Source organism: Antechinus flavipes, chromosome 2 (assembly GCF_016432865.1).
Source record: "Antechinus flavipes isolate AdamAnt ecotype Samford, QLD, Australia chromosome 2, AdamAnt_v2, whole genome shotgun sequence".
Lineage (NCBI taxonomy): Eukaryota > Metazoa > Chordata > Mammalia > Dasyuromorphia > Dasyuridae > Antechinus > Antechinus flavipes.
This window is the reverse complement of record NC_067399.1, coordinates 389,612,391-389,637,742: the sequence shown is the minus strand read 5'-3', so window position 1 is coordinate 389,637,742 and position 25,352 is coordinate 389,612,391. Positions and strand designations below refer to the sequence as shown.

The 25,352-nt window shown below is 30.8% G+C and overlaps 1 protein-coding gene across 6 annotated transcripts in view; it reads right to left on the bottom strand.

Moving 5' to 3' along the window:
• ANKHD1 (ankyrin repeat and KH domain containing 1) overlaps positions 1-25,352 on the bottom strand; it is a 137,176-nt gene that overhangs the window by 36,789 nt on the left and 75,035 nt on the right. For 3 of the 6 annotated variants that reach the window (XM_051978546.1, XM_051978549.1, XM_051978547.1), the window contains exons 11-19: positions 18,299-18,386; positions 16,869-16,996; positions 16,500-16,643; positions 15,325-15,427; positions 7,066-7,818; positions 1,639-1,784; positions 1,365-1,476; positions 748-893; positions 90-232 (exon numbers count right to left, since the gene is read on the bottom strand). In XM_051978546.1, the coding sequence (XP_051834506.1) occupies positions 90-232; positions 748-893; positions 1,365-1,476; positions 1,639-1,784; positions 7,066-7,818; positions 15,325-15,427; positions 16,500-16,643; positions 16,869-16,996; positions 18,299-18,386 (1,763 nt within the window). Of the gene's footprint in view, positions 1-89; positions 233-747; positions 894-1,364; positions 1,477-1,638; positions 1,785-7,065; positions 7,819-15,324; positions 15,428-16,499; positions 16,644-16,868; positions 16,997-18,298; positions 18,387-24,540; positions 24,674-25,352 lie in introns of those variants that run through there. The other 3 variants (XM_051978550.1, XM_051978551.1, XM_051978552.1) reach the window with 3 other exon arrangements.

Here is a 25,352-nt window from a genome sequence, read left to right as displayed (position 1 = left end):
CTAAAACTATGTCCAAACATTTAGGAGAGATGGTTTAGATTTTAGAGGACAATTAATATACAGGATTAATGTGAATGAACAATTCTTACCGGGAGTTAATTTCTGCCCCAGCATTTAGCAGAATTTTAATGATATTGACATATCCCCCAGATGCAGCCAGACTCAATGGTGTATAATCTGACACATTCCTATGTTCTTTATTTGCCCCTCGAGCCAGCAGCAAGTCAACTACCTGTTAAATAAGGTACAAAGAGAAGATGAATTTACAGTAAGGCTTTATCAATCAGGAAAAAAAAAGAATATAGAACTTTCATATCAAAATCTGTGACACAGTGGGTTAAAAGAAAGTATGATAAAAAATTTAAATCCCTAGAGACTTGAAAACATTCAAATTGTTTTCTAAAAGATTTAAAATCTTGAAGCATTAAACTGCTATATCAGTAAAATGTCACCCTGTTAGTTTTTCATATGGTTAAATACTTTAAAATTATTTCATACTTAATATTATGATCTTAATAGGAAGAATATCAGAAGCTCAGGATTTCATCTTTAGAAAAAAGCCAATATGCTTTGTGGATTCTATCATATAGCATTTTCTACAAGCATAAAAATTTCTTATTTATCTCATTCTTTAACATAGCATATGAAGTAGATATGTGTAAGAGTTTCCGTTACATGCTATTAAAATGAAAGAAATATGCACTATTGTAAAGAAAGTCAAAATTATTTTTAAAATATTAAAGTTACCTCTTGACGTCCACCAGAACATGCAAGTGAGAGTGGGGTGTCCTTAGTGCGTTCAGACTGTGCCTCTATATCTCCACCTTTATCTAAAAGAATTTCTACTACTCCAACATGCCCTGCAGTAGCTGCTAGTATCAGCGGGGTAAAACCTAAAGCAAAAAGAATAATTATTTTCTGACCATTTTCCATTATTTATTTTATTGTACTCAATTCAGTGAAAAAAGGCCATTACTGAAGCAGAGGCATTAAACAATTAAATTAAATTGATCTATTAGTGACAAGCACTCATCATACATTGCCAAAAAAAAAAAGCTAACAATTTTAAGTCAGTAAGAGTGATAAGACTCATACTCTCAGAATTGATACCTTCCTGTTTTTGGATTAGATTTGAAATAGGAAAATTACTACTTGTTTCACATCTTGCAAATAAGGCACATAATGATTTTAAAAAGCTGCTTATTAGAACCACAGAAGATCTTAGATGTTCATGGGTAAAATATTTTTGCTAAATTTCAAAATTGAGATAAAATCTATTCAATTATTACACAGTTGAAAATTTAGCTATTTTCTTTGCTAACTAAGAGCTGATGGATACTAATTGCCAAAATTTTATTTCTTACCTTTTTTGTCTCTGTGCTCAATTTTTGCATCTCGTGCAATTAATACAGATACAAGTTCTTCATGACCACCTGCACAGGCAAGTGTTAATGCAGTGTCATGATTACTCTCCGTCTAAGAAATTTAGAAGTAAAAAAAAATTAAATACTTCTTAAATGAAATATTTTTCAAATGGAGATACGGGACATTTGTAGTAAAATTCTATATAATTACATTTCTAATTTTCAAATAAAATCTCAGTATAAAAGATAAATCTAAATAAAATAACCTACTTACATGTGCATCAATATCAACTGAAGGATACATAGGGAGCATTGGCTGGGATGCCACATTGCTTGGAGTCTGTGAACAGGGTTCAGGTGTAGGGGATTCTGTAGTGTGAGAAGAACTGTTGGACCCAGTGGGCACTCTGCTACTCACAGCTGAAAAATAAAATTCATATTGTTGAATTCTTCACCTAAAAAAGGGATCAGCAGTATGTCATACTATGTAGTACACCACAAATTTTTAAAATAAACATTTCACAATAGTAAATTTTATAGATAATAGTTTATATAAGATGCATAAAGGCAATGGTAAGTACTTAATGTTCTCAACTGTGATGAGGAGTGAAAACCACTATTTTATTTAATTACAATTATTAGCAGGCAAATTACCATTATGGCTCATTCTTTTTTAAAAGTGTCATTTAGAAGAAAAATAAAAAACTGGAATTGTTTTTACATAATTAGCAAAATATCATTTAAAATTATTTAAGACACTTTAAAATTACTTTAAAAGAACTCTGTCTTAAAATCAAATTAATAAAAATGTTAACAGGAACTCTTATCTGGGGTTAACCTTAATAATATTACATAAAAACCAAATCAATATAGTATCTAATCATTTCTTTGAACACAATAGCTTCCCCCCATCACCTGCTAACCAGTTAATCAGAGAGTAAAATATATTAAAGTCTGTCACTATTTAAAAGCTTCCAAGCCTTTGGAGGTGCCTATATAGAAAAAAGGCACACATTTGTGTTCCTGCAAGAAGGTGTCTTTTCTAGCACAATTTCTTAGTGCCTGCATTTGAATAGTGAGGTTAATATCTGCTTATCTTCCTTGATAACTACTGCCAAATTTGATAATGATCATATATTAAAATGCCCTGGAATACTAGAAAACATTGAATAGATTTAGAATATATTTAATTAGTAGTTAAAAACAAAATTTTTTTTTGGCTAAAAATTTTTTTAAAATAATTAGGGAATTTTGTTTATTCATGCTGAATAAAAGTCTTAAAATTAAATTAAATAGCTTGAGATCAATAGTCTACCCAATCAGAATCTGTTCCAGAGCTTTTCCTTTTCTGTTCTTTTTAAAGTAATTAACACACATGAACATTCAATAGCTGATCATTTAAGTGACTAGTATTTTGATAGCATTCTGCAATTTGCACAACGCTAGTTAAATATTTTTCTTAGTAAAATGAAATATCTAAAACAACTCTACTGGAAATATCAAAGATCTACAAAAAAAGTTTTGAAAGCATTAAAGTACACATAGAATAACAGGAAATATTTCAAGAAAATATTATCAGAAAAGTAATGATTCCTAAGTTTTTATTTCCTCCACAGCTAAAAGTAATCAGTAACTAATAACAAAATCTCTAATTCAAGAGTAACAAAGGATTCACCAACATTTATAAGTGTATGTGAGAGAGAAAAGTGATAAGATTGATATCACTGACTCTATCCTTTATGGAATTAAGGAAATTTACAGTAGACCACATTGGGACAAAAAAGTCTCCTCATAAAGTAAAATCATGGCAAAACATTATCTATTGAAATCTACTAGTATATTTACAAAGTAAATACAAATTCATCTATACCTGACAATTTTCAAAGAGTCACAGGACAGATTCCTTGAAATGAAACCCATTAAAACTTTGCTTTGTATTAAAGATGTGTTCTGAAATGGTGTTTTGCATAATAAATTATGGTAATGTGTGCTCGAAGGAGGTTTCTAATTTAAAATAATCCTTTTTTTTTTTATTACAACAAACATTAAGTAAAACTTATTCCTGATTTTTCACAGGCTGCATTTCTGTAATATCAACTTTACACAAAACAAGGTAAATAGCATTAGTCATTTGGTTATTAGTTTATGTGGTATGTGGTATTGTGCCACATACATTGGTCAAAATGAACAGAAATAAAACTAATGTAATATACACTTAACTCACTAACATAAGAGGCATGTTAAAAAAAAGGTGTCTAAAATGCTTTTAAATGATAAAATTTATACTACTCTATGATATATATAGTCTATATCACATTTACTTCAAAATACATACTTTGCTTGTAATTAGTCAATCCTTTTACAATAATGCCAAATACTAGAGTTTTTTAAAATCACTTAATAGTTTCTCTTTAGCTTAATTTTTAAAAATAAATTCATTAATTTATTAATTACATTTATCCTTTCCATTTAAAAACTTGTACACTTTGTAATACTACTTGCATGTGTCACACATTGATTTCAGGTGTAAATAATGGAAAGCTATCACACTCAAATATTTAGGTTGAGATGTTAAATTTAATTGATCTGTTAACAGCATTAAATAAAAAGGATGAATGAAGAATAGAATAAAATGAAATACATTATCATTTTCCTTTTAAAATGAGTGTTTTTATCTTTAATTTTTCATATCAGTTGATCAAATGAGATATATTTAAAGCACTATATTAATGGTCAGTTATTACTATTTTGTAATAATTAACATTCAGAATTTACCATCTAAATGCTTCTTTGAGGAAAACTAATCAATGAATTGCAGCATAGTACAAATAGAAAGATCAACTTAAGAAAGTGGTATTTGTTATACTGCTGACAATGAAGGATAATTTATAATTGGGAATTAAATGTTTTTAAGTTATTGAGTACCTTTAAGTTGCTCATTTTGCAAATTTAAAAAAAAATTGGCTTGAAAAAATTGAGATACCAAAGTGAGAGGATTCCTAAGATTACCTTTCTTGTTGACTTCAATTTTTTCCCACCAAAATTACAAAACAATTTCAGAACAAGTTAAACTATTGGTAAAGTAATGTTTTCAACTTGAAGTACTTAAGTTCAGTTTGGGACAGGATTTGTGATTTCACTGATGTAGGGGATGATGAAGGGAAGAAACTTCTTCCACTAATACAGAGGCATAACTGTTCTACAATTATATCTTAAGAGTTGCCTTGGTACTAAGACTAAGTGCCTTGCCTAGAGTCATAGAGCCAAGATTAGAACTTAAGTACTGCCTGATTCAGAGGACAGTTTTCTAGCTACTATGCCATGCTGCCTTCAAATTCCTGTTCTTTAAGGAAGAAAAATTTAATGATTTTGTTATATATTACAATAATTTGATTTTTAATATGAAGGTAATTTTAAAAATTACTTGCAGATGTTACAAAACTAGTGTTAATAATACTTTATTTTAAAGATGATACAAATAGTTAAGTCAGATCTAAATTATGACATCAATTTTCTTTTAATAAAATGGTTGAAATAATTGCCTATGTATAAAAATTTAAAATATTTGTAAACCTACATTTAAACTGATTAATTCTGCAATTCATTATACCAACAAAAAATTTTGTTCACTTAGAATTTAAAACAGATCTCAATTTTTAAAACACTCCAAAATCCTAACATCAATTAGATGACTTAACATGCCCTTTTAGAAATTTTTCCACAATGCAAACAATTGACTTAACTAGTGACGTGGGATATTTAAAATGTGAGCTAAGCACTAAGGTCATTTAAAAATCATAAAACTCTAGAAAGGATTTCTGAAATCATCTTCCCTAACCTCACTTTTTAGAAGAGGAAAAGGGAGTCTAGAGAGGTCAATTTATTTAATCAGGCTCACACAAATAGTTTAAAAAAAAAAAAAAAAAGGAAGAACCAGAATTCTAACCTAATTCTTCTGACTTTGAATCCAGTACTTTTCCACTACATCTAACCCAAGAAAACCCACTCTTTTCCTCTTAATCCCTCTTTTGTCTCTTCATCCACTCCTCTACTCCTTTCCAACCCTGATTTCTTTCAAGGGTATCTAGATAATTTAGTCACCCAAAGACAAGCCTAGTTAAGATCAGAGGTTAATTGTAAGATGGTTACTTACAGTGAATGATTTTTCAAATATAGTAAATCAGGAAAACTATCTATGAAGGCTTATAGAGCCGTTATGATCTTTGTGAATGAGGGGAGTACCTATAACTAGGAAACCATAGTTCTTTACAGTAATGTTAACTGTGGAATCCACAGTTTTAGAAGTATTATGCAGGTTACCAGTTTTATTTTTACCATGTTTTATTCACAGTCAAGATTTATTTTTGTCCAAATGACAGTTCAAAGCTAACAGTGAGATTTATTTATATTCGCCACTAAAATTTACAACAGATTTAGAGGTGGTTTGAACCCATACAACAATTAAAGGCTGAGGGGTCATAATCCATAAACTACAATGACTGGAAAACTTTAAGTGTTTTTTAAATTACCTTTTAAAAATAAAGATATTCCTCATTTGCAGGATGATACATAAAACTCAAGGTATCATAAGAAAACACTACAGACCATCCTAAATATAACTACTTGACAGAAATTAATGTTCAAAGTGAAAAAGTTGTAATTAAAGAATCACATTTTGGTAACACTATTCGATTAAAAAGGGTTGATCTGACAAAGAAGGAAATAGAAAGGAAAAATAGAATTGAGGAATGGGAGGTATGAGAAGGAGGCAATAAATAACAGAAAGGGGAAAGTGTTGGATCCAGTTACCAAGATCTGGCATGCTTTTGATGATTTGATCTGGGTCTTAATTTCTGAATTTTCCCTTTACCTACCAAAAGCCATGTTAACTATTTCAGACAAAGGTTCTTTCAGATGGTCCTTTAACTATTTTTAGGAAGGGAAGAAATTAATTGTCCTGTTTCTCTTTCTGTTAGGAAGACAATGAAAAGCAAAGTAAATTTGTCTAATTTGCTTACGGTTAAAACTTTTCCAGATAATGATTAAACAAAAAACATAACTGTAAATTGCCAGTCTTTTCATATAAGTTTTAGGGTATTTTCATCAAGCTAGTTAAAGCAGGTGTAGACTCAACCCATCACTCAATGATAACTCTTCAGTACTTTAGCTTTGTAAATATGTCAATAAAATTAAAAGTGATGTAACTAAAGATTGTCTTATATTATAGATTCCAAGCATAAAAAATAAACAGTATAGTAAAATGACAGATAAACATATGATAATTTCCACAAGGACTATGGAAGAGTCCTTTAAAAAAATTAATAACATGTCTCATTCCATGTGAAGATAATTATACAAATAGGTAAGAAAGTTATTAAAGTTGTTGATATAACAGTTCTCCAATAAAGGAACTTAGCAATGTTTATTTCTTCATTTTTGCAAAGTGACAAAAGAACAAGGGGGGGGGGGAGAGGAGGAAATCCTGTGTTTTAGTGCTATTAAGCTTAAATAACATTCCCTTCCAAAAACACACAAGTAAATGAATAATCATACAGAACATATTTCCAGATTGAAAAACAGCAAGATCTGTATTTTTGGAGGGTGTGTGTAAAGAAGCTGAGCACACAAGTTAAAGCAAAATTTTTTTTTATATTTTTACATATATATAAATATAGATATATATATATATTTCTTAACCCACCTGCTATCAGGTCATCAAGAGTGTCGGTAAGCGTCTGTGCTGGAGTTGCAACCATTAATCCATCTGGTTCTTGAACTAACAGTCCCTGCCCATGTCCAGCAATCTGTTGTTGTTCTACATTCTGCTGATTACCTAAAGCTTTCTGAAGTTCAAGAGAATCTGTCCCATTATAACCTAAGTCACCAGAAAAGTTACATTGTGAAGATGGTAAAGGCTGGACAGGGACAAAATCAATTTGTTCTGCAGGTGGTGGAGACTGTTGCTCATTATCATCCTCTTCCTCCTTAGCTAAGACTGCATCAACCTGAGGTAACACTGAAAAATTATCCTCTGGGATACTATCATCTCCTTCCCCTTCTGGAAAGACACCTCGGTGAGGACACTGTTGCTGAGTTAGTGATGTGTCTGTCTGACCTTTGGTCTCCAAGTATTCTTTGGTAAACTGCTGTTGTGTTTTCATTTGTAATTGCCTTTCTACTTTCTGTAGTTCCTTCAGTATTTTCTTTTTCTTCTGGACTTGTTCTTCTCGGTTCTTTTTAAGTTCTTCTATCTTATCTTTGTTCAAAGGTTCACCTTGAATTAACTCCAATGATTTCAGCTGTGCTTTTTCAATAGCACTAATCCTTTGTCCCAGTTCATTCAGCTTGCCTTCAGTCTCCTCTACTATGCATTCCAAAGGTTGGTAGGGGTGAAAAGATGGCAGTAGATCCTGATCTGCTACCTGCAGGGAACTTGACTTCTGCTTGGATGTACCTAAGCACATGAAAAATGTTTGAAAAAGTGCCATGCTAAAAAAATTAGCCACCCCTTCCCAGACCACCCCACAAAATCTATTATTAATGCTGTAGAATGTATGTCAAAAATGTCATGTTAGCATTAAAAAGACATCTATGCTCATGTGCCATACACTGCAAACTGTCATGTGACCAATTTTGAGATCTGAATTTTAATTCTTAATGTCTTAAGCAAGTTATTTTGAATTAAGGAAGTCTTAAGACTATATTTATTAGAATGGATTCAAAGAGCACCAAATTATCAGTCTTATCTTAGAAATTTGTCTAATAGGCTTAGCAAAATCTGCTAAATCTTTTAAAACAGCATTAACGGTTCCCTAATAAGAAGAGATAATAAAAGAAATATTTCTCTGTGGGAAAAGCTCTGGATTGCCCAATTTTTTTTCTTGTTAAAAATAAAGCATATTGTGATCATAATTTTTCATGCTTTATCCTTGCAGATTTTTCTAATATTTAAGATTTTCTTACTGCTGCTTTCTTGATTTTAGATATTACAAATACCACAATCATTCAACTCAGTATTTAAAGGACAATCAAAAGAAAACAATTCCAAAAGAACGAAATCTTATTTATTATTTTGGATTGAAGACAAACTCATTTTGAAAGAGAATTACTGGTGTTCTGGTTATGACAAAGCCAGATAACATTCCTATAACCACGTGGTTTATAAATGGTTATTAAAACAAATTAAATTTGATGATTTAGGCATTAGTTGTTTTTTAAAAAATTAGGTCAGTTCCTCAAAACTTTCCCCCCCCCTCCTTTCTTCTTTTTCTATTTAGCTGCTAAAAAATTAAAAATCCTACCATTTAAATACAGAATAGAAAAAAATAAACTTTAGATTTATAATGCAAATCAAAAAACTATTTTGGAAATGAATTAAAACAATCTTGTTTTAGAAAAGACTGGCCAAAAATAGTTGATGGTTCATTTGGATTGGGGTTAGTATGCAGGTCACTTTAAGTAATATAGTTACTTAAAAAAGTAAAAATTTAGAAACAATATATATTTTTAAACCACACAACAGTTAGTAGGTCCAAACAAAAATGTAAGGCTTTGGAGGAGGTATTAATACACCTTGAACGATAATAGGGTGATGAGCTTTCTGAAGAAAAGAAGTGAAAATTCAACCATTTTCTTAAAAAAGAAATTCCAGTACTATGCCCAGTTCACCTGCTGATCATGTGTAAGAAAGTATTTAACACTTTTTCCCTGGTAATCTAGTTCTTCTTTTGTGACAGTCCTAGTCCTACTTTCCTAACATATCAAAACAAGTTTTTAAAAAGCTTAATTTTAAATTAAAAATAACCTTCAGAAAAACATTATTCTGTATTCAATTTTGGATTATCAGATGAACACAGCAATAAAGGAAAATTTTTTGAACAACAATCTTTAAAATAATTACTACTCTAAGATTCCACAGAAACATATATATGATTGAATATATTTGTTCATAGTACTGTTTTTTCCTCCTGAGGCAACTGGAGTTAAGTGACTTGCCCAGGGTCACACAGCTAGGAAGTGTTAAGTGTGTGAGGCCAGATTTGAACTCAGGTCCTCCTGACTTCAGGGCTGGTGCTCTATCCACTGTGCCACCTAGCTGCCCCCATGTACTATTTGGATTATGGAAGTTCAGGGAAGTGACAAATACAGTTGAAAAGGAGCAAATTTAAGACAAACTTAATTTGCATAAGGCATTTACATCAGTTAGTGAATCTGGAAATTCTTCAAAGCATGAGTATTCCTCCAGAAATCTCCAAAATAATTCTGTGTCATTATAATATAATTCTAATTTACAAATTAGGGATGGTGGAAGGACTGGTAGTTCTGATAAGGAGATTTTCCATTTTAAGTTCTAGAACTCTGGGGGTTAATGTCAGATCAGAATGTCACTGTTAATCTTGCTAATGCAAACTTATTTAAGAAACTTAGAATAAAACATAATTAAAATTGTCCTATGTAAGCAATTAGAACTATGTATACAAAACACGAAAAAGCAAGGGATAAATTTAACTTAAGGTATAAGCGATGAAATCAAAGTAGCTCCTTTCAAATCTGGACTGGTACTATTATTTCAATGAGTGTAGCAACATTGCAGATTTAATGTAGCTTCCCAAAATTACCCATGAAAATGGTAGGTAACAAGAAAAAATTGCAGCAGATACTAGCAATATTTTCATAATAGTTATTGGTAGTATGATTATCCTTGCCATCTAAAGAACAACTTTCTTCCCAAAAAAGATTTTGAAATTAGACATTTTTTTGGGAAGTCAGTGAGAAGTACTAGCTCAACCCACAGTAAAAGGAATAGATGCAATTTGTTGTTTTTAGCTATTGTTTAATGTGCATTTAATGAAAACATCTGTGTGAGTATGCCGAAACCAAATACCACAGCTTTCGACCAGAAATTACTGCCAATTCAAATCTTTTCTGCCCTGGACATAAAAAGCAGTTACCGATTAGGAAGAGATAATGTGATTTCTATAAAGACAGAAGCATCAACTATATGTTGCAATATAAACATCTATTTTCCAGGGAAAGAGACTAAATGAAGGACACAGGCGTCTTCTTGACAATGAAATCATAAATTAGATTTTGATAGTTATGCACCAGCAAACAAAGAGAGCCTCATTTCTGGCATATATTTTGTTAATTGCAAATAAATATACTCTTCCTGTATGAGTTTGTAATACCATGAAAGTAATACTACTTGAAAATGCAGTTTAAGGTAGAATCAATGTTGGTAATTTTTCCCAATGCTTCTCTCCCCTTATGCTGTTTTCTTCTGGTATATTTTTTATATTTATATGTCTATCTTCCTCCTACTTCCTTCTTTCATCTATTTTTTTATTTTCAAACTTCAAAGTACCCATGATGTCAATGGTGAGGGCACTCCTACTTATAGAGTCTGTAAACCCTTTGTATTTTAATAAGCAACATCTTCTTGAGTTGCTGTGGCCAAATAAAAATTACTACCTGGTGGCCATGTTTTGGTGATGACCCTCTACATATTTATTTAGACTGGTTCGGGAGACAAATTTAAAGTCTGTTATTAGACTCTTACTCTATTATCCCTATTGGTAAAACTGGAGAAAAAGTCCATGGGTTTGAGATATACTTTGTCAAGAACAAATTAAGAAATTCAGGCAGATTTAAGAACACTGGAATTTGGTTTTGGGGAAATATGCTTGAAAGAGAAAACCTTTTTATAATGTAAGTTTAGCATTAAATTTTTATTTCAAGTAGCAAAAACTTTTATATTTGCTTTTTTATTATCCCAAGTCATATTCATAAATAATTAATATTTATTGCTAATTTAAGAGCTGTAAATCTTAGGTGACAGTTTAGATTAGCTTGGAATTATAAATGGATACCTTAATTTCCTAAGAACAAAAGTCAGAAATAAATAGGTTGATAATCTCATCTCTTTACTGATTTCAAAATTCTAAAGTAATGCTAAAAAAGAAACTGTTTTGCCTAAGTATTATCATTATGTCTGAATCTACCCTTGGACATTAGGACTAAGACAATTCACTTTCTCTGGCTTAGTCATTAAAAAAAAAACATTCTAGGAAGATTATTTTACTTTCCTTCAATTCAGCAGTGGTCCTATCTTTCTTATTCAAAAGAAATGATTCAATGGCCCAGCAAAAATCAGGTTATCTGTTTGTAATCAGTTTTTTAAACACTGCATTTTCAACAGTAGTCATTATTTTACTTTTAAAATGTCCTAAAGTTCTCGTGTATTCATTTCTGAACATATTTAGGACTACTTTTCACTTATTTGTATTTCACGCTGATGTTTCTGTTCCCAGTATACACATGCTTTACTCAATAGCAATGGTTGTCCTAGTTGATGATTTACTCTCCACACTCAGTTATATAAGGTAAACATGTCTTAAATCTTTAATATTTTATATTTATGGCAATGATTTCACTTAGTCCAGTTCTACCACCCAATAAATGCCAGACTCTTAGCCTTAAACTTTTTATTTCTCCCCCCTCTTCACACACACACACACACACACACACACACACACACACACACACACACAGAGAGTTGTATTTTAAAAATAAACACACAAAACACACATTTTAAATGAGAAAGCCAAATACTATTCTTATGCTTTGAGATAAGCAATTAGTTCTGAAAGCAGAAATACTTGCAATGGATAAGAGTTAAGTTTGTTTCTTTAGCATGTCTTTTCACACTTTGCTATTAACAGGAAAAGAGAAAGAAGTAAATTTTATTCATACATAAAATTTAATGCCAAAGAATATGACTATTAGGATTTGGAAGACAAAAGTATATAGAGAATTCAGCAATATCCTTCTAACAATCTTACTGAGTCTTTAAGGGAGAGTATGGTAATTCTCTTAGTATGAGTTGGGTCATAAAACTAACTATAAAAACAAACAACACAGTCATTTTCAGATAGCTGTTCATGTTTAAATAGTACTGTTGAGTCTGGCTGTGACAAAACGTTGAATTATTAGGGCCTAAATATTTAGGTAGATAAGGAATAAAAAATGATTAAACTAGAAAGGGGGAAAAAGTAAAATGAACATGAACTATTTGTGAAAGAACAGTGAGCAAGGGAATGAACTGCATGGATAATACTAAAGCTCATCAAATTGCTAGATAAAGAAGTATGAAAAGTATTATTTGAAAGCATGATTCCTGAAAGAAAAGGACAGAAAAAGGATCCTGAAAGATGAGATAAAAACAAGGAATTTATCAACTTGAATAAAATTGGGGGAAAGGGAAGAATGGACAAAAGAGCTATTCCATTATATGAAGTTAACTTTCTTTCAGACACTCTAGAAACAGGTAATAAAAGTAGAAGATATTAAAAATACAGAAAACTGAGATAAAGGATTTTACTAAGTGAGAAAAAAATATTGTAAATCTCTAATCATTAAGTCTATATAACAGGGCTAGCTTTTCTGAAAGTGGACATTATTATCACCATATATTTTCTATCATATGATTTCTTTTGGTAGTAGATTTTCTTAATATTCATTTACAAGAGTGAATGTAATAGGATCACTGCAAAGTAATGCCAAAAGAACTCTTGTTTTGCTCAAGTATTTATTATTATGCTTGAATCTACTCTTGGACATAAGGACTAAGACAACTGACTTTTTTTGGCTTAGTGATTTACAAGGAAGACTATTTTACTTTCATTCAATTAAGCAGTGGTCCTTTCCTATTCAAAAGAAGTGATTTAATGACCTAGCAAAAATCAGGTTATCTGTTTGTCATGAGTTTTTGAAAAATTTTATTTTCAACAGTAGAGTCAATATTTTACATTTAAAATGTCCTAAAGGTTCTTTTGTATTGATTTCTGAACATATTTTAGGACTACTTTTCAATTATTTGTATTTCACTCTAAAGTTTCTATATATAGCTTATGGTTGCCCTAGCTTATGAATATTCACAGAATTACCCTATTCTTTCACACAGATTTAGACTAGAGAGAACTAAAAATTATTTAGTTCAACTGAACCAGCTACACCCAGCGAAAGAACTCTGGGAGATGATTAAGAACCATTACATCAAATTCCCAATCGCTATATTTTTGCCCACCTGCATTTTTGATTTCCTTCACAAGTTAACTGTATAATATTTTGGAGTCTGATGCTTTTTGTACAGCAAAATAATGGTTTGGACATGTATATTTATTTTGTATTTAACTTATACTCTAATATATTTAACATGTATTGGTCATCCTGCCATCTGGGGAGGGAGTGGGGGGAAGAAGGGGAAAAATTGGAACAAAAGGTTTGGCCATTGTCAACGCTGCAAAATTACCCATGCATATAATTTGTAAATAAAAAGCTATTAAAATTTAAAAAATTATTTAATTCGAAATCCTTTTCCTCTATGAGGAAACTGAAGCCTTGAGATATAAAGTATCTTGTTCAAGGACAAACATACTATAAAGCCAGGATTTGAACTTAATGATACTTTAACTCCAAATGTACTATTCTTTCCCTTATACCATGTGTTAAAGTAGTTAAAAAACAGAGGCATTTCAATTTAAATATTCTAAAGAGTCAACTAGCAATGAATGGGGTTCTCTTGAATATATTTAATCTGTATTTCTAAAATTTATTTATCAGCAGGATAAAAAAATTGTTTCCTGAAAAATTTTATTACTGCAGTTTTCAAATGAAAAGGCTTAAATTAATGGAAAGACTGGTTTTAAAAAATAGTATCCTCTCAAATACAGAGAAGCTATGTTGAATTTTTATTAAGTTCTTAATTCTAGTTGCTAAAATCCATATGAAAATAACTTTCTTTGTTACTAGAAGTCTCCCAATATCTATTTTTCCACTTGAGAATTTAGGGCATCATTAATATTAAGATCTGCTCATAAAACTTAAATGATTTCACATTTTAAACTATATCTGAAATATTCTGAAGCAAGATTACAATTTTTTTCTAGTTTAGAATATCCTATACTATAAACATTTTTTTCTATTTCAGAAAAGCCCACAGAAAAGCCTCGCGACATTAAAAAAAAGTTTTTGCTGATTCTCTTTTCCTTTCTGTTTTACATTACTGCTACCTTTCAAAAGTTCTCCTCTACAGAGAAAGGTTCTTCCTTTATAACAAAGTATATAAAACACATTTACAGATGAATATAGTAAAGTTTAAATGTATACATATAAAGCAAAGCACTAGAGAAAACAAGTAAAAGTCTGAGCCCATAAGTATGTGTCCTTTAAATAGTGTACAGAATCCCATTTCTTGTAATTTAATTGGATATATCCATCTATTTTTTCATAGTCAAACTTCTAGGCTTACATATTAATGGAAGCTGCTTCATTATTTCAATTTGCAAAAGAAACTCAAATTTCTTATTTGCCAAAGTGAATTCACATTCATAATATTAAGAATGTGCAAGATCACAAGTGCATATTTCTTTCATTATACTACATAACTGAATAACCAAAAATTAAATGAGGAAAAAATGCTTAACAAATTTTAGTATAATCAACTAAGAATAGTTTAATTCTCTTGTACTAAACATACAAATAAGCTTGGCAGTTATATATATTAAACAAAGCTACTTTTCTTGACATTACTTTTTTCCCCCTCTACTCTCTACTACTTTAATTTCTATTATTTCTTTTTCTCATTTGTGTCCAAGGGTGTTATTTCATTAATGTAGAAAGCTAAGGAGAAGGAAACTCCTTATACAAAGAAAAAAATGAAGAGTATTAGAGAGTTCAATGGGGCATTAAAAGATTAAATGATTTGCCCAAGGTCACACAGCTAATAATAAAGAAAGGCCTAGAATCCAGGTCTTCCAGACTTTTAGATTCTTTATTCACCAGATCAAGCTGACTCTTAATGCTGAATACTAAATAAAATTAAAGCATGATTTGAGTTTCTTAAAATCATTCATGATATGATAAAATTTTATTATTTCTGAGAAAAATTTCAAATACTAACCTTTCTGTACTCCCAAGACTGTTGGGGAGCTATCTTGAGGAGCTCTGTCAGGTTCTTGGGGAGGTACAACCATGGCAAGTGCATGCACTGGTACACGTGGAACCTAAAAAGTCAACTCAGAAAAAACTCATCTCAGTTTGGATAATATAGCACTACAAAATTATATATGTTCACAATTCATATCAGGAGTCTTCTTCATTTTAAGTTCAGTTCATTTACTTCCATAACATTCCACATTATTAAATTTTTATTTCTTTAAGATATGAACTTCAAAAGAAGAATGGTTTCTTAAAGGGTATTATATTGATTTATTTTAGAAGTGCTTTAATGAAACCAAAACTAAGAAAAGAGTTGTAAAATGGTTCATTAAGTATAATCCTTAATCCTCTATTACAGGCTTCAGATGCCACAAAGCATCCTAATTCCTTATGAAATGAAATTACCCTTTCCCCAATACCCTCACACCCCTGTGAAACTTAGCTGATTCAATTTTCAGTTAGGAACATGTCCTAAATTCATTGCTTAACTTATTCTTGGGTCAATTTCTATCCAGATAATTTAAAATTTTTCTCATTTTTGATATTTCATATTATCTTCCATTTTTTAAATAGTCCTTAATATATGTTGAAAACTATTTTAATGGTGTTTCTAGTATAATTGAGATAATTATGCTTATTAGATAACCTAACTAGATAACTAATATTTTTGAAGAAGATGTATTTAAAACAGGACACATTTCTTAGTTGTTAATGAAAAAAGCTTTTTTCCAGACACTTTGGGATTTAGATATGGTCAAATTGCTGATACAAATCAGGAAAACTGACTTCAATATGACAAACTTCCCAAACTAAGAATATATTTGATTGCCATTATCTTTGAAGTAGCACTCAGAATACAGATTTTCTCCAACATTTATATTTTCCCCCAAAGAATTTTGTCTTGGAAAAAAAAGAGGTTGAGAAACAAACAAAAAAAATTAATGCTTCAAATATTTTAAGTGCTTAGAAAGAATGAGAGTAATATCCTTTCTATTTGACCACAGACCAAGACAATGAGTCAGAAATTTTATGGTCATGTGTATTTCAACACAAGTAAAAACATAGTAGTTATGCTCAAAATAAAATTAATATTATTAAATATTTATATTCTCAATTACACTTCCTTTTATAATTTACCTGAGATTGATCCTGAGAAGGTGGGGTAAGCTGAGACATGTCTGTGGCAGGAACAGAGAGAATGTTGTTTGGATAATCAAGCAAATAAGAAACAACATTGGTATGACCACCTTTTGCAGCTTCAATAAGCATTGTTGAGCCATCCTAAGAAGAGAATTATCATTAAAATTAATTTAGTGTGTTCATAAGCCAAAATCTGAAGATCAAGAATTAATAAAGTTATCTGCCATAGATCCATCATCTCAAAATCATAGACTTTAGAAATAGGACTTCTCAATCAAGCATATAGATTAGGATTAATTTATTATTCTGAAAAAATTTATTAAGTATCTGAGTTCCTAAACCCATATTAAATGTAAAATAAAATACCTTGAGTCGATGAGTAGGGTCAGCTCCATGGGCCAGGAGTAGTTCAACAACTGCTAGATGGCCTCCTGCACATGCCAGTGACACAACTGTGTGGTCATTATTAGCTGTAGCTCTATTCACATTAGCACCTACATGAATAAAAAAACAAGAAGCAAATATGATTCAAGGAAAATCACATTTTGAAATGAAACAATAAATCATGACTGCTTAGAGAAAGAAACATTCTCAAAATTGAAAACATAAAAGACCGAGGATTTATAAAACTGAATCAGTAGAGTTCAATCCTGTGTATTAAAGTGACATTTTTGTTGAGAGTTCTCCAAATGTTTAGAAAATATTTTTTAGTTGCTACTAAAATAAAAAAGATTTAATTAAACCTCAGCAGCAAGTTACAGGAAACAGCAATAGGAATTATAGGAGCAAGAACAGAAAAAAAAAATAAAGAGATATTGTAATCCTTCACGATAAATAATTTAACTATTCTGGTGACTATAATTTTTTTTTTAACTCCAAATACTAAAAAATTACTTTTATATTCATTTAAACTGAGTTGTTGAATAGTCTGTAGAATTAAAGAGAAAATAAAGGAGAGTAAAGTAAAAAGTAAAAATATGTTAGAATCATTTAGTAAATAATATCTTTGTAGGCTCTTTAAATATTGCTTTTTTTTTTTGGACTGGAAAAAAACAGCTGTGTCTCATCTATAAGGTACCTAAAAATAAATATATGTGTTCTTATGTCTTACTTTCCTTGTACTCCACAAGCTTCTCATTACAACTTTCTAGCAAGATAACATAACCTAGATTAAAATGTTCACAGAAACATAAGAAATACTATTTTTAGTGTTTCTTTAAGTAACAGCAGAATTAAAAACAATAATCTTATGTTTCTAAATGTAAGCATGCTAATTTCAGACCTATTATATGATAGGAAGCATTATTTATTAAGGCAGTATTATTCTTACTAGAACACTAATCCCTTAGGTACATTTACATAGAATACCTATTACTATCCTTATTAAATGAATTCCACTATTAAGTAGTAAAGATTTAGAAGCTGTTAGAGAAGGAGACTATAAGCAACTTTGCCATTTTGCCTGGCTATAGCAGGAGCTGCTGACAGAGTGCTGCTTTGGCTCTTACCAGATGTCTTCTTCAATGAAGATTCACAGAGATAATTTTGCCTATCTCAAAATTCTTTGTGATAGAACAATGTAGCTTTTGTATAAATGATACTGAACCTTGCAGACGCAATTTCTTATGACTGGCATAAAATTTACATGCAAAATGAATTTAGCCATACTACTTTAGGGGAAAAAAAAAAGGCTATATATGGAAAAAAATTTCCAGGTTTTAAAAACTACCTTGATTAAGGACAATAAAGAGCAGAATTCACAACTATTATGTAGAAACAATCACTTGATGTTTTACCTTTGCTAATAAGAAACTGTACTGTACACAAATGACCAGCTCTGGCAGCTTTCATTAAAGGAGTTCTTCCACCTTCAGATTCATGCTCCTGTTATAATAAAAAGAAATACATATTTATGTCAACCATTCAAAAGTTTCTATCAGATATACAATATTCTTTCAAAATTCATAAGTAAAAATAAATGTATCAAGTATAGTCAGAGTTTTAAAAGACATCTGCCATTACGTGATTCTCTCTTATCTCTACTACCAACTCATCTTAGAAAATAGCAGGAATAGAATAAGTAACTAAGCAGATGACAAGGTTTAACATTTTATCAGAAATCAAACCTTTGTACATCAAGAAATATCTATAGAGGAATAATATTCATATTCTAACTGATGAAAAAATTTCATCCAACTAACTCCAAGCTACCTTATAATAAATAATTATTTCTCAAACTTATTAAACTATTTCCTATGAAAAGGAAGCTTAACCTTATGAGGCAATAAAAAGGTTTGAATTTTTCAAAAGCCTACATAGTCTTTACCAATCAATCCCAAGAGAAAAATATGCAGATTATGAAGAGATGGAGAAGACAAAGAATATTAAGTCCACAATATTGTAGCTTTTTAAAAGAAGTATTTGAGTAGCTAAAAGGTAAAGCAGTATAGCAACAGAAAGAAATGACTTAATTTTGCCAGTACCTGTCACAAATGAAAAAAATGCCCCCCCAATCTTGGTTTCCAACATTAAATTTCATTGAAAATGAGCTTGCTCTAACTATATTGTAATTAATGATGAGGAATGTCACCTAAAAGAAGTGCAAATGTCTTTGTCAAACTCTTCTTCCACACATACACAGATAATGACATCTGGAATCTAGGTGATTTCCATGAAAAGTTGATCAGTCCCCGTGTCTTCCTACTCTTTAGTTTATTTAGAATTCACAAAGACAAATGTTCTTCTGAACTTGAACTAAACTTTCTGCCTCAGAAATCAAAACTTTTAGATAGTAGAATATTCCAATAAAGATGACTAGCAGTGTTTCTTAGATGGTAACCACATTTCAGTTTTGAGATAAATTGAGCTAGGTCAAAAAACCAAAACATCGAAGTGATCAAACATCTACTTCATCTCTTATTTTGTACTTTATATAGGTACTTAACATCTTTTGGCTTTCAGGAAAGTTAAAGAGTTTTTCATTTTGTCTTATTTAATGGATTTTGAATTAAAAGAACTCTATGGCAATAAAGGATTTCTATCTAAGCTGGTAGTTAGCAAGCAAAGACTGGAAACTAAATGCAAGATGTGAACATTGAAACATTTTAAACTGGACTTATGGGCTATACTGGCATTCTTTAAAGATATTTAATTGTGTTTCATTTCATTTATCAAAAATAAAGTTTTGATTTCATCTAGCTACTGTAGCACATTATGCACAACTTATAATCAATTTAGGAATCATTTATATTTGACTTTGGGACATGTTTTTGTTCTTCTTCTTTTTTTTTTTTTTAAAGCTTTTTATTGTTAAATGTTCTTATATTTTAACTCAAGTATATCAAATGTCCTAAAATTAATTTTGAAAAAAAAATAGTGAAGCCATATTTTGGAGATGTAACTCAAGAAAAATCTGAAGAGTTATTTTTTCCATCCTGATCCTTGACACATGGAAATCTACTCTTTTTAAAATAATAGTATTTTTTCTCAACTATAAAAAAGCATCATTGCTAAACCTACCTTTATTTCAATGACTTGGTTTTCATTTTCTACAGGATAAGGGTTTAAGTGTGTGAGCATGATCAGTAAAACAAAAAATCAAACAATGTAGTCAAATGTAAAAGAGGGTTGTCAGAATGTACAATAGGTGACACTGAATTAATACATAATCCCCCAGGGGGGACCCAAACCTAGAAGGCTGAGATTACAAGTATGCAGTAACTAGTTATGGCATATATAAAATGGTACAGAAAGACTTGAAGTCAGGAAGACCTAAATTCAAATTACTAGATGTATAACTCTAGACAAGCCACTTAATTTCTGCCTAATCCACTGTAGCAGAAAATGGCAAACCACTCTAGTTATACTTGTCAAGAAAACCACAGGGATAGTATGGTTCATGGAGCCATGAAGAGTTGGATGTTACTGAGTGACTGAACAAAAACAGTAAAACTTAAAAGATAAAGTGACAAATCCCAAGATAATCATTTATCAGTAGTAAACAATGGTTACCCTTCAACTAAACATTTCTTTCCTCAAATTCCTAGAGGAACAATTATGGTTACATTGAGAAGTTTTGGTTAAGGAGAACAACAATCAACTGTGAATGAATGAGTTATTCTCAGCAACATAATGATCCAAGATAATTCCAAAGGCCTCTTGATGAAAAATGTTCTCCATCTCCAAAGAAAGAATGAAAATCTGAATACAGATTGAAGCATATTATTTTTTATTTTCCGTATTTTTGCAAGATTCTCCCCCTCTCCCCAGTTTGGGTCTGTCTGCTTTTACAGTATGATTAATGTGATAATATGTATTGTATGACTGAATATGAAAAACTCATGTCAAACTCTTGCTCTCAAGGAGGAGTGAGGTGATGAAGGAAGAGAGAAAATTTGGAATTTAAAAGTTTTAAAAAACGAATGTTAAAAAAAATTGTCTTTACATGTGACTTGGGGAAAAAACGAAAACTCAGGTAAACAAAGATGCCATTTTGTCTACAATGTAGAAACAAGTCTATTATAGCTTTAAAATTCAGGCTGCAAATTGTATAAGATATAGCATTTTCCAAAAGTTTCATAGTATTTGATGCAGGAAGATTCTAAATGTCTAACAGATTCATTTGCAAAAGACATTTGTTTGAATACTGGTTCACTGGCTAATGAATTATTTTCTCCTAATATAATTTTGATTACATAAAATTTTTAAAAAATTATACAAACAAAACAAAGGTGGCAAAAATGAGAAGAAAAGCAGAAAATCAGGGAATGTTCTTGTATCTCTGAAAGTCTCATTTCTCAAATATATACAGAACTGAGTCAAATTTCTGAGAAAAAGAACCATTCTTTAAATGCTAAATGATCAAGGGATATGAACAGGTAGTTTTAAGAGGAAGAAATTTAAGCTATTGTCATATGAAAATAATGTTCTAAATCACTAATAATTAGAGAAATGCAAAGGAAAACAATTCTGAGATACTATTTTGTAACCTTCAGACTAGAATATTACAGAAAAGGAAACTGACACATGCTGGAGGGGATGTAGGAAAAGAAGTATACTAATATACTGTTGGTAGAACTATGAATCAGTCCAACATTCTTGAGAACAATTTGGAACTATGCCCCTGAATACAAACTATGAATATCCAGCAATACCACTATTAGCTCTATATCCCAAAGATATATATATATATATACGTGTGTGTATGTATGTATACAATCATACATATAGATAGACATGCAATTTTTTTTAAAAAGAATGTATAAAGATATTTATAATAAATCTCTTGTGCTAACAAAGAATTGGAAACTGACAGCATGCCCGTCAACTGGAAAATAGATTAATAACATAATATATGAATATAATAGAATACTATTGTGCTATAAAAATGATGAAGGGGGTTATTTCAGAAAAACTTGGTAAGACTTACATGAACTAATGAAGACTTATATGTACTGATGCAAAGTGAAATGAGCACAGCCAGAAGTACAATTTATACAGCAACATTGTAATGTTACTAATTACTATGTTACTAATCAACTGTCAAGGACATAACACTGATCAATGTAACCACAAATTGAAAAGAATACATGATAAAAAAAAAAATCCTATCTATCCCCCAATAACAGAACAGACTCAGAATGCAGTTTGAAGCATATTTTTTCTTTTTTTTGCATGAACATGACAAATGCAGAAATATGTCTTCAATTACTGTATTTCTTGCTTTCTCAATGGGTGGAGGAAGTATGAAGACATAGAGAATTTGAAGCAGAAAATAAAATGGAATTTAAAAATGTTTCCTAAATGAACTATTTTAGGAAATAAATTACTTTGACTCTTTGTTCCCTCGTTAGGGGTTTGCTCATTCAAATTTTGCATTAATATTTATAACAAAAAACCCCAATCCTTGATATGACTAAAAGACATCAAAACTAATAAGAGTAAATTTAAATTACTTTGCATATAATGAATGGGCAGCTAATAAAAATTTGCTGACATTAACAATGTAAATAATCTATATTATTTTTCATGTTATAAACCTAAAAGTAGACCGACTACCAACAGGTTTGATAGTACTTAAAAGAAACAATTAGAGATTACAAACTTCAGTATGATTATTTAAGTAGTTCTTAAGGAATCTAAATAAGCTTTTATGAAAACCATTCTACCAAAGTTAAGAAATCCCTGTTTGATTTGCTAAGACAAAGCACACAATTTAAAAAAACATTCTGTTTTTTCTTAAAACAATACTTGAGTATATAAAGAAGCTGAAATTATATTATAGTGATTATATTTAGTATTTGGCTTCTACAAATCACAAACTGAAGGCACAAACAGAAAAGTTATATATTGGTTCATTATTTAGTCAGAAGAACGTATAGAACAGAACATAGTTCAAAGAAATAAAATGAAGTTCATTTTATGTCATTATTGAAGCCAATTCTCTTTTGTTATTTCTTTGAACTATATTCCAAAATATTTGAATTTGTAATTATTGTTTCTAGCAGATAAACCCCAGAAGACTACGGAGCCAAAGGACATCAAACAGAATTAATAAATTTAGAAGTTATTAGAAGGCCACAATTTGGGGGCACTTAGACGGCTTAGTGGATAGAGCACCAGTTCTGAAGTCAGGAGGGCTCTGAGTTCAAAGTGGCATCAGATACTTAACACTTAACATTTATTGGGTCACATAGACCCTGGGCAAGTCACTTAACCCCAACTGTCTTATTAAAAGGGGACGACAATTTAAAATTATGTTAAAGTTTATATTTTAATAAAATATTCCATAGTTAAGTTTCATTCTTTTGAATGAGAAAAAATATTATTTCTATTCTATGCATATTTGATACTTAAAGGCTAAAAATCAATTTAAATTCTAAAGCATAATGATCAAATAAAAAATGGTTGGATTCTTAAGGCAAATGACATCCTCATAAAAGATAGAAATTAATTTATGGAGGAACGACTCCTTTGTAACGAAGACTACAAAAGCCACCCTGAGTTTATGGTACTGAAACAAATCTCTCAATATTAAATGTCTTGACATACAAATATTTATTTACTTAGACATTAAATTTTTCTTATTTTTTTTTTTGGGGGGGAGCTGTATTTAAAAAATGAGTCTTCTTATCCCTAAGCTAAAAGTGTAATAGCCAATCATTTCAGAAGCACTGAAGGGTTCCATTCTGACTCAGACTAACTAGGTTACCTCTCCCAAGGAAAGCTCCCATGCCGGGGATCCACCCGGGGATCCACCATTCTGATGGATTAGATACTAAAAGACATTTTTGCCTTACTGCAGCTCAGAATTTCCTAACTCAAAAAAATTCATAATGGCTTAGACACTAATTTCAAAAGGTAGCATGATGTAATATATAGAAAGCTGGCCTTGGAATGAAAGACTTGTAATCAAGTCCTGCCTCTGTATGGTACATATGATCCAGTACAAGTCATTTAACCTTTCAATGCTTCATGCAATTCTCTTTCACTACAGCAAAACACACACACACACACACACACACACACACACACACACACACACACGTAAGCAATAATTTCTATAACAGGAGAACCCCAGCCTGATGAAATCACATATCTAGACCATTCTTTCATCCTTAAAAAATGCTAAGAAAGCAAATAAATGAAATTTTAAAAGTATAATTTCATATACATTTGAACAGTTAAATTTTCACTAAACATGAAAAATTCCTTTTTTTTTTGGAAGGCTTACAGAAAAACAATGCCATAACATATAAAATCTAGATTTCTGATAATCGAACAAAGTTAATATAAGTGAAACTCACAACAAATGTTGAAACCTCCCTTGTAGAGTAACTCTCCTAAAGGGTCAGCTAAAAATAACTAAGTAAGAAAATCCTTATTCCTCAGGGAGATTCTAAGTCTACGTCCTGGAAGGAATATTAGGGACATGTCTCAGATGTCATTTTCCATTTACTGAGACTTTGTTTTCTACTTTGAAAAATTCTTCTCTGCTACCTACCCCCTGGATTCTTTAATGTCAAGGATTGTATCCAGCTATACAAAGCCAGGTTATCTAAAAATATCTATTCCTTATGTAGGAGCTTACAAGCATCAAAGGCCACCCTCACCTGATGCTTGGCCGTCTCTATGCCCTCCAAAATAGTCTTCTTTAAGTCCTCCTGCTTGTCCTGCGGAAGGAAAAAGAAGAACTCACGGGTCTTATTCCAAAAATTAAAATCACACCTGGCCATGAAGACCTAGTGATTGGTGTTTTCAGATGCTTAGCAATAAAACTAAAATTCTTCTCTAAAAGCTTCTCATCACCAGAAACAACAATGTATGAGCAGAATATTTTTAATGGTCCAATAATACCAGCAAAGAAATTTCAACCTAAATTGCTAGATATTTCAGAAGAAATCAACAAAAAACATCAATTGATACCTTTGTCTCCTAATACAACTAAAGCTATGGAAGCAGAGTCAATACCTTAGATCTGGTTGAGTACAGGCTGAATAATACAAATAGAATTTGAGGAGAAGGTCTTGGGGGAGGGGGATATTGGGGCATAAAGAAAATATAGTGATAAGAGACAGGTTTTAAAGGAACACGACTATGTTTCACGCTGCAGTGTCATTATTCTAGCATTCCAAACTAAAACAAGAGCCACTTTCAAAAGTAAGTTAGCTCAAACCTACAACTTCTAATGTATTAGATACCAAAAAGAATTCAACCTTTCAGATTTCCTTTTTACTTAAAAAACTCTATTTTTAACATAAAACACATGATAAAACACAGTATCAGTACAGCCAAAGTACCATCTGGTCTTACTATTTCCCATAACACAACCAGTAAAATAAGTTTAAGGAA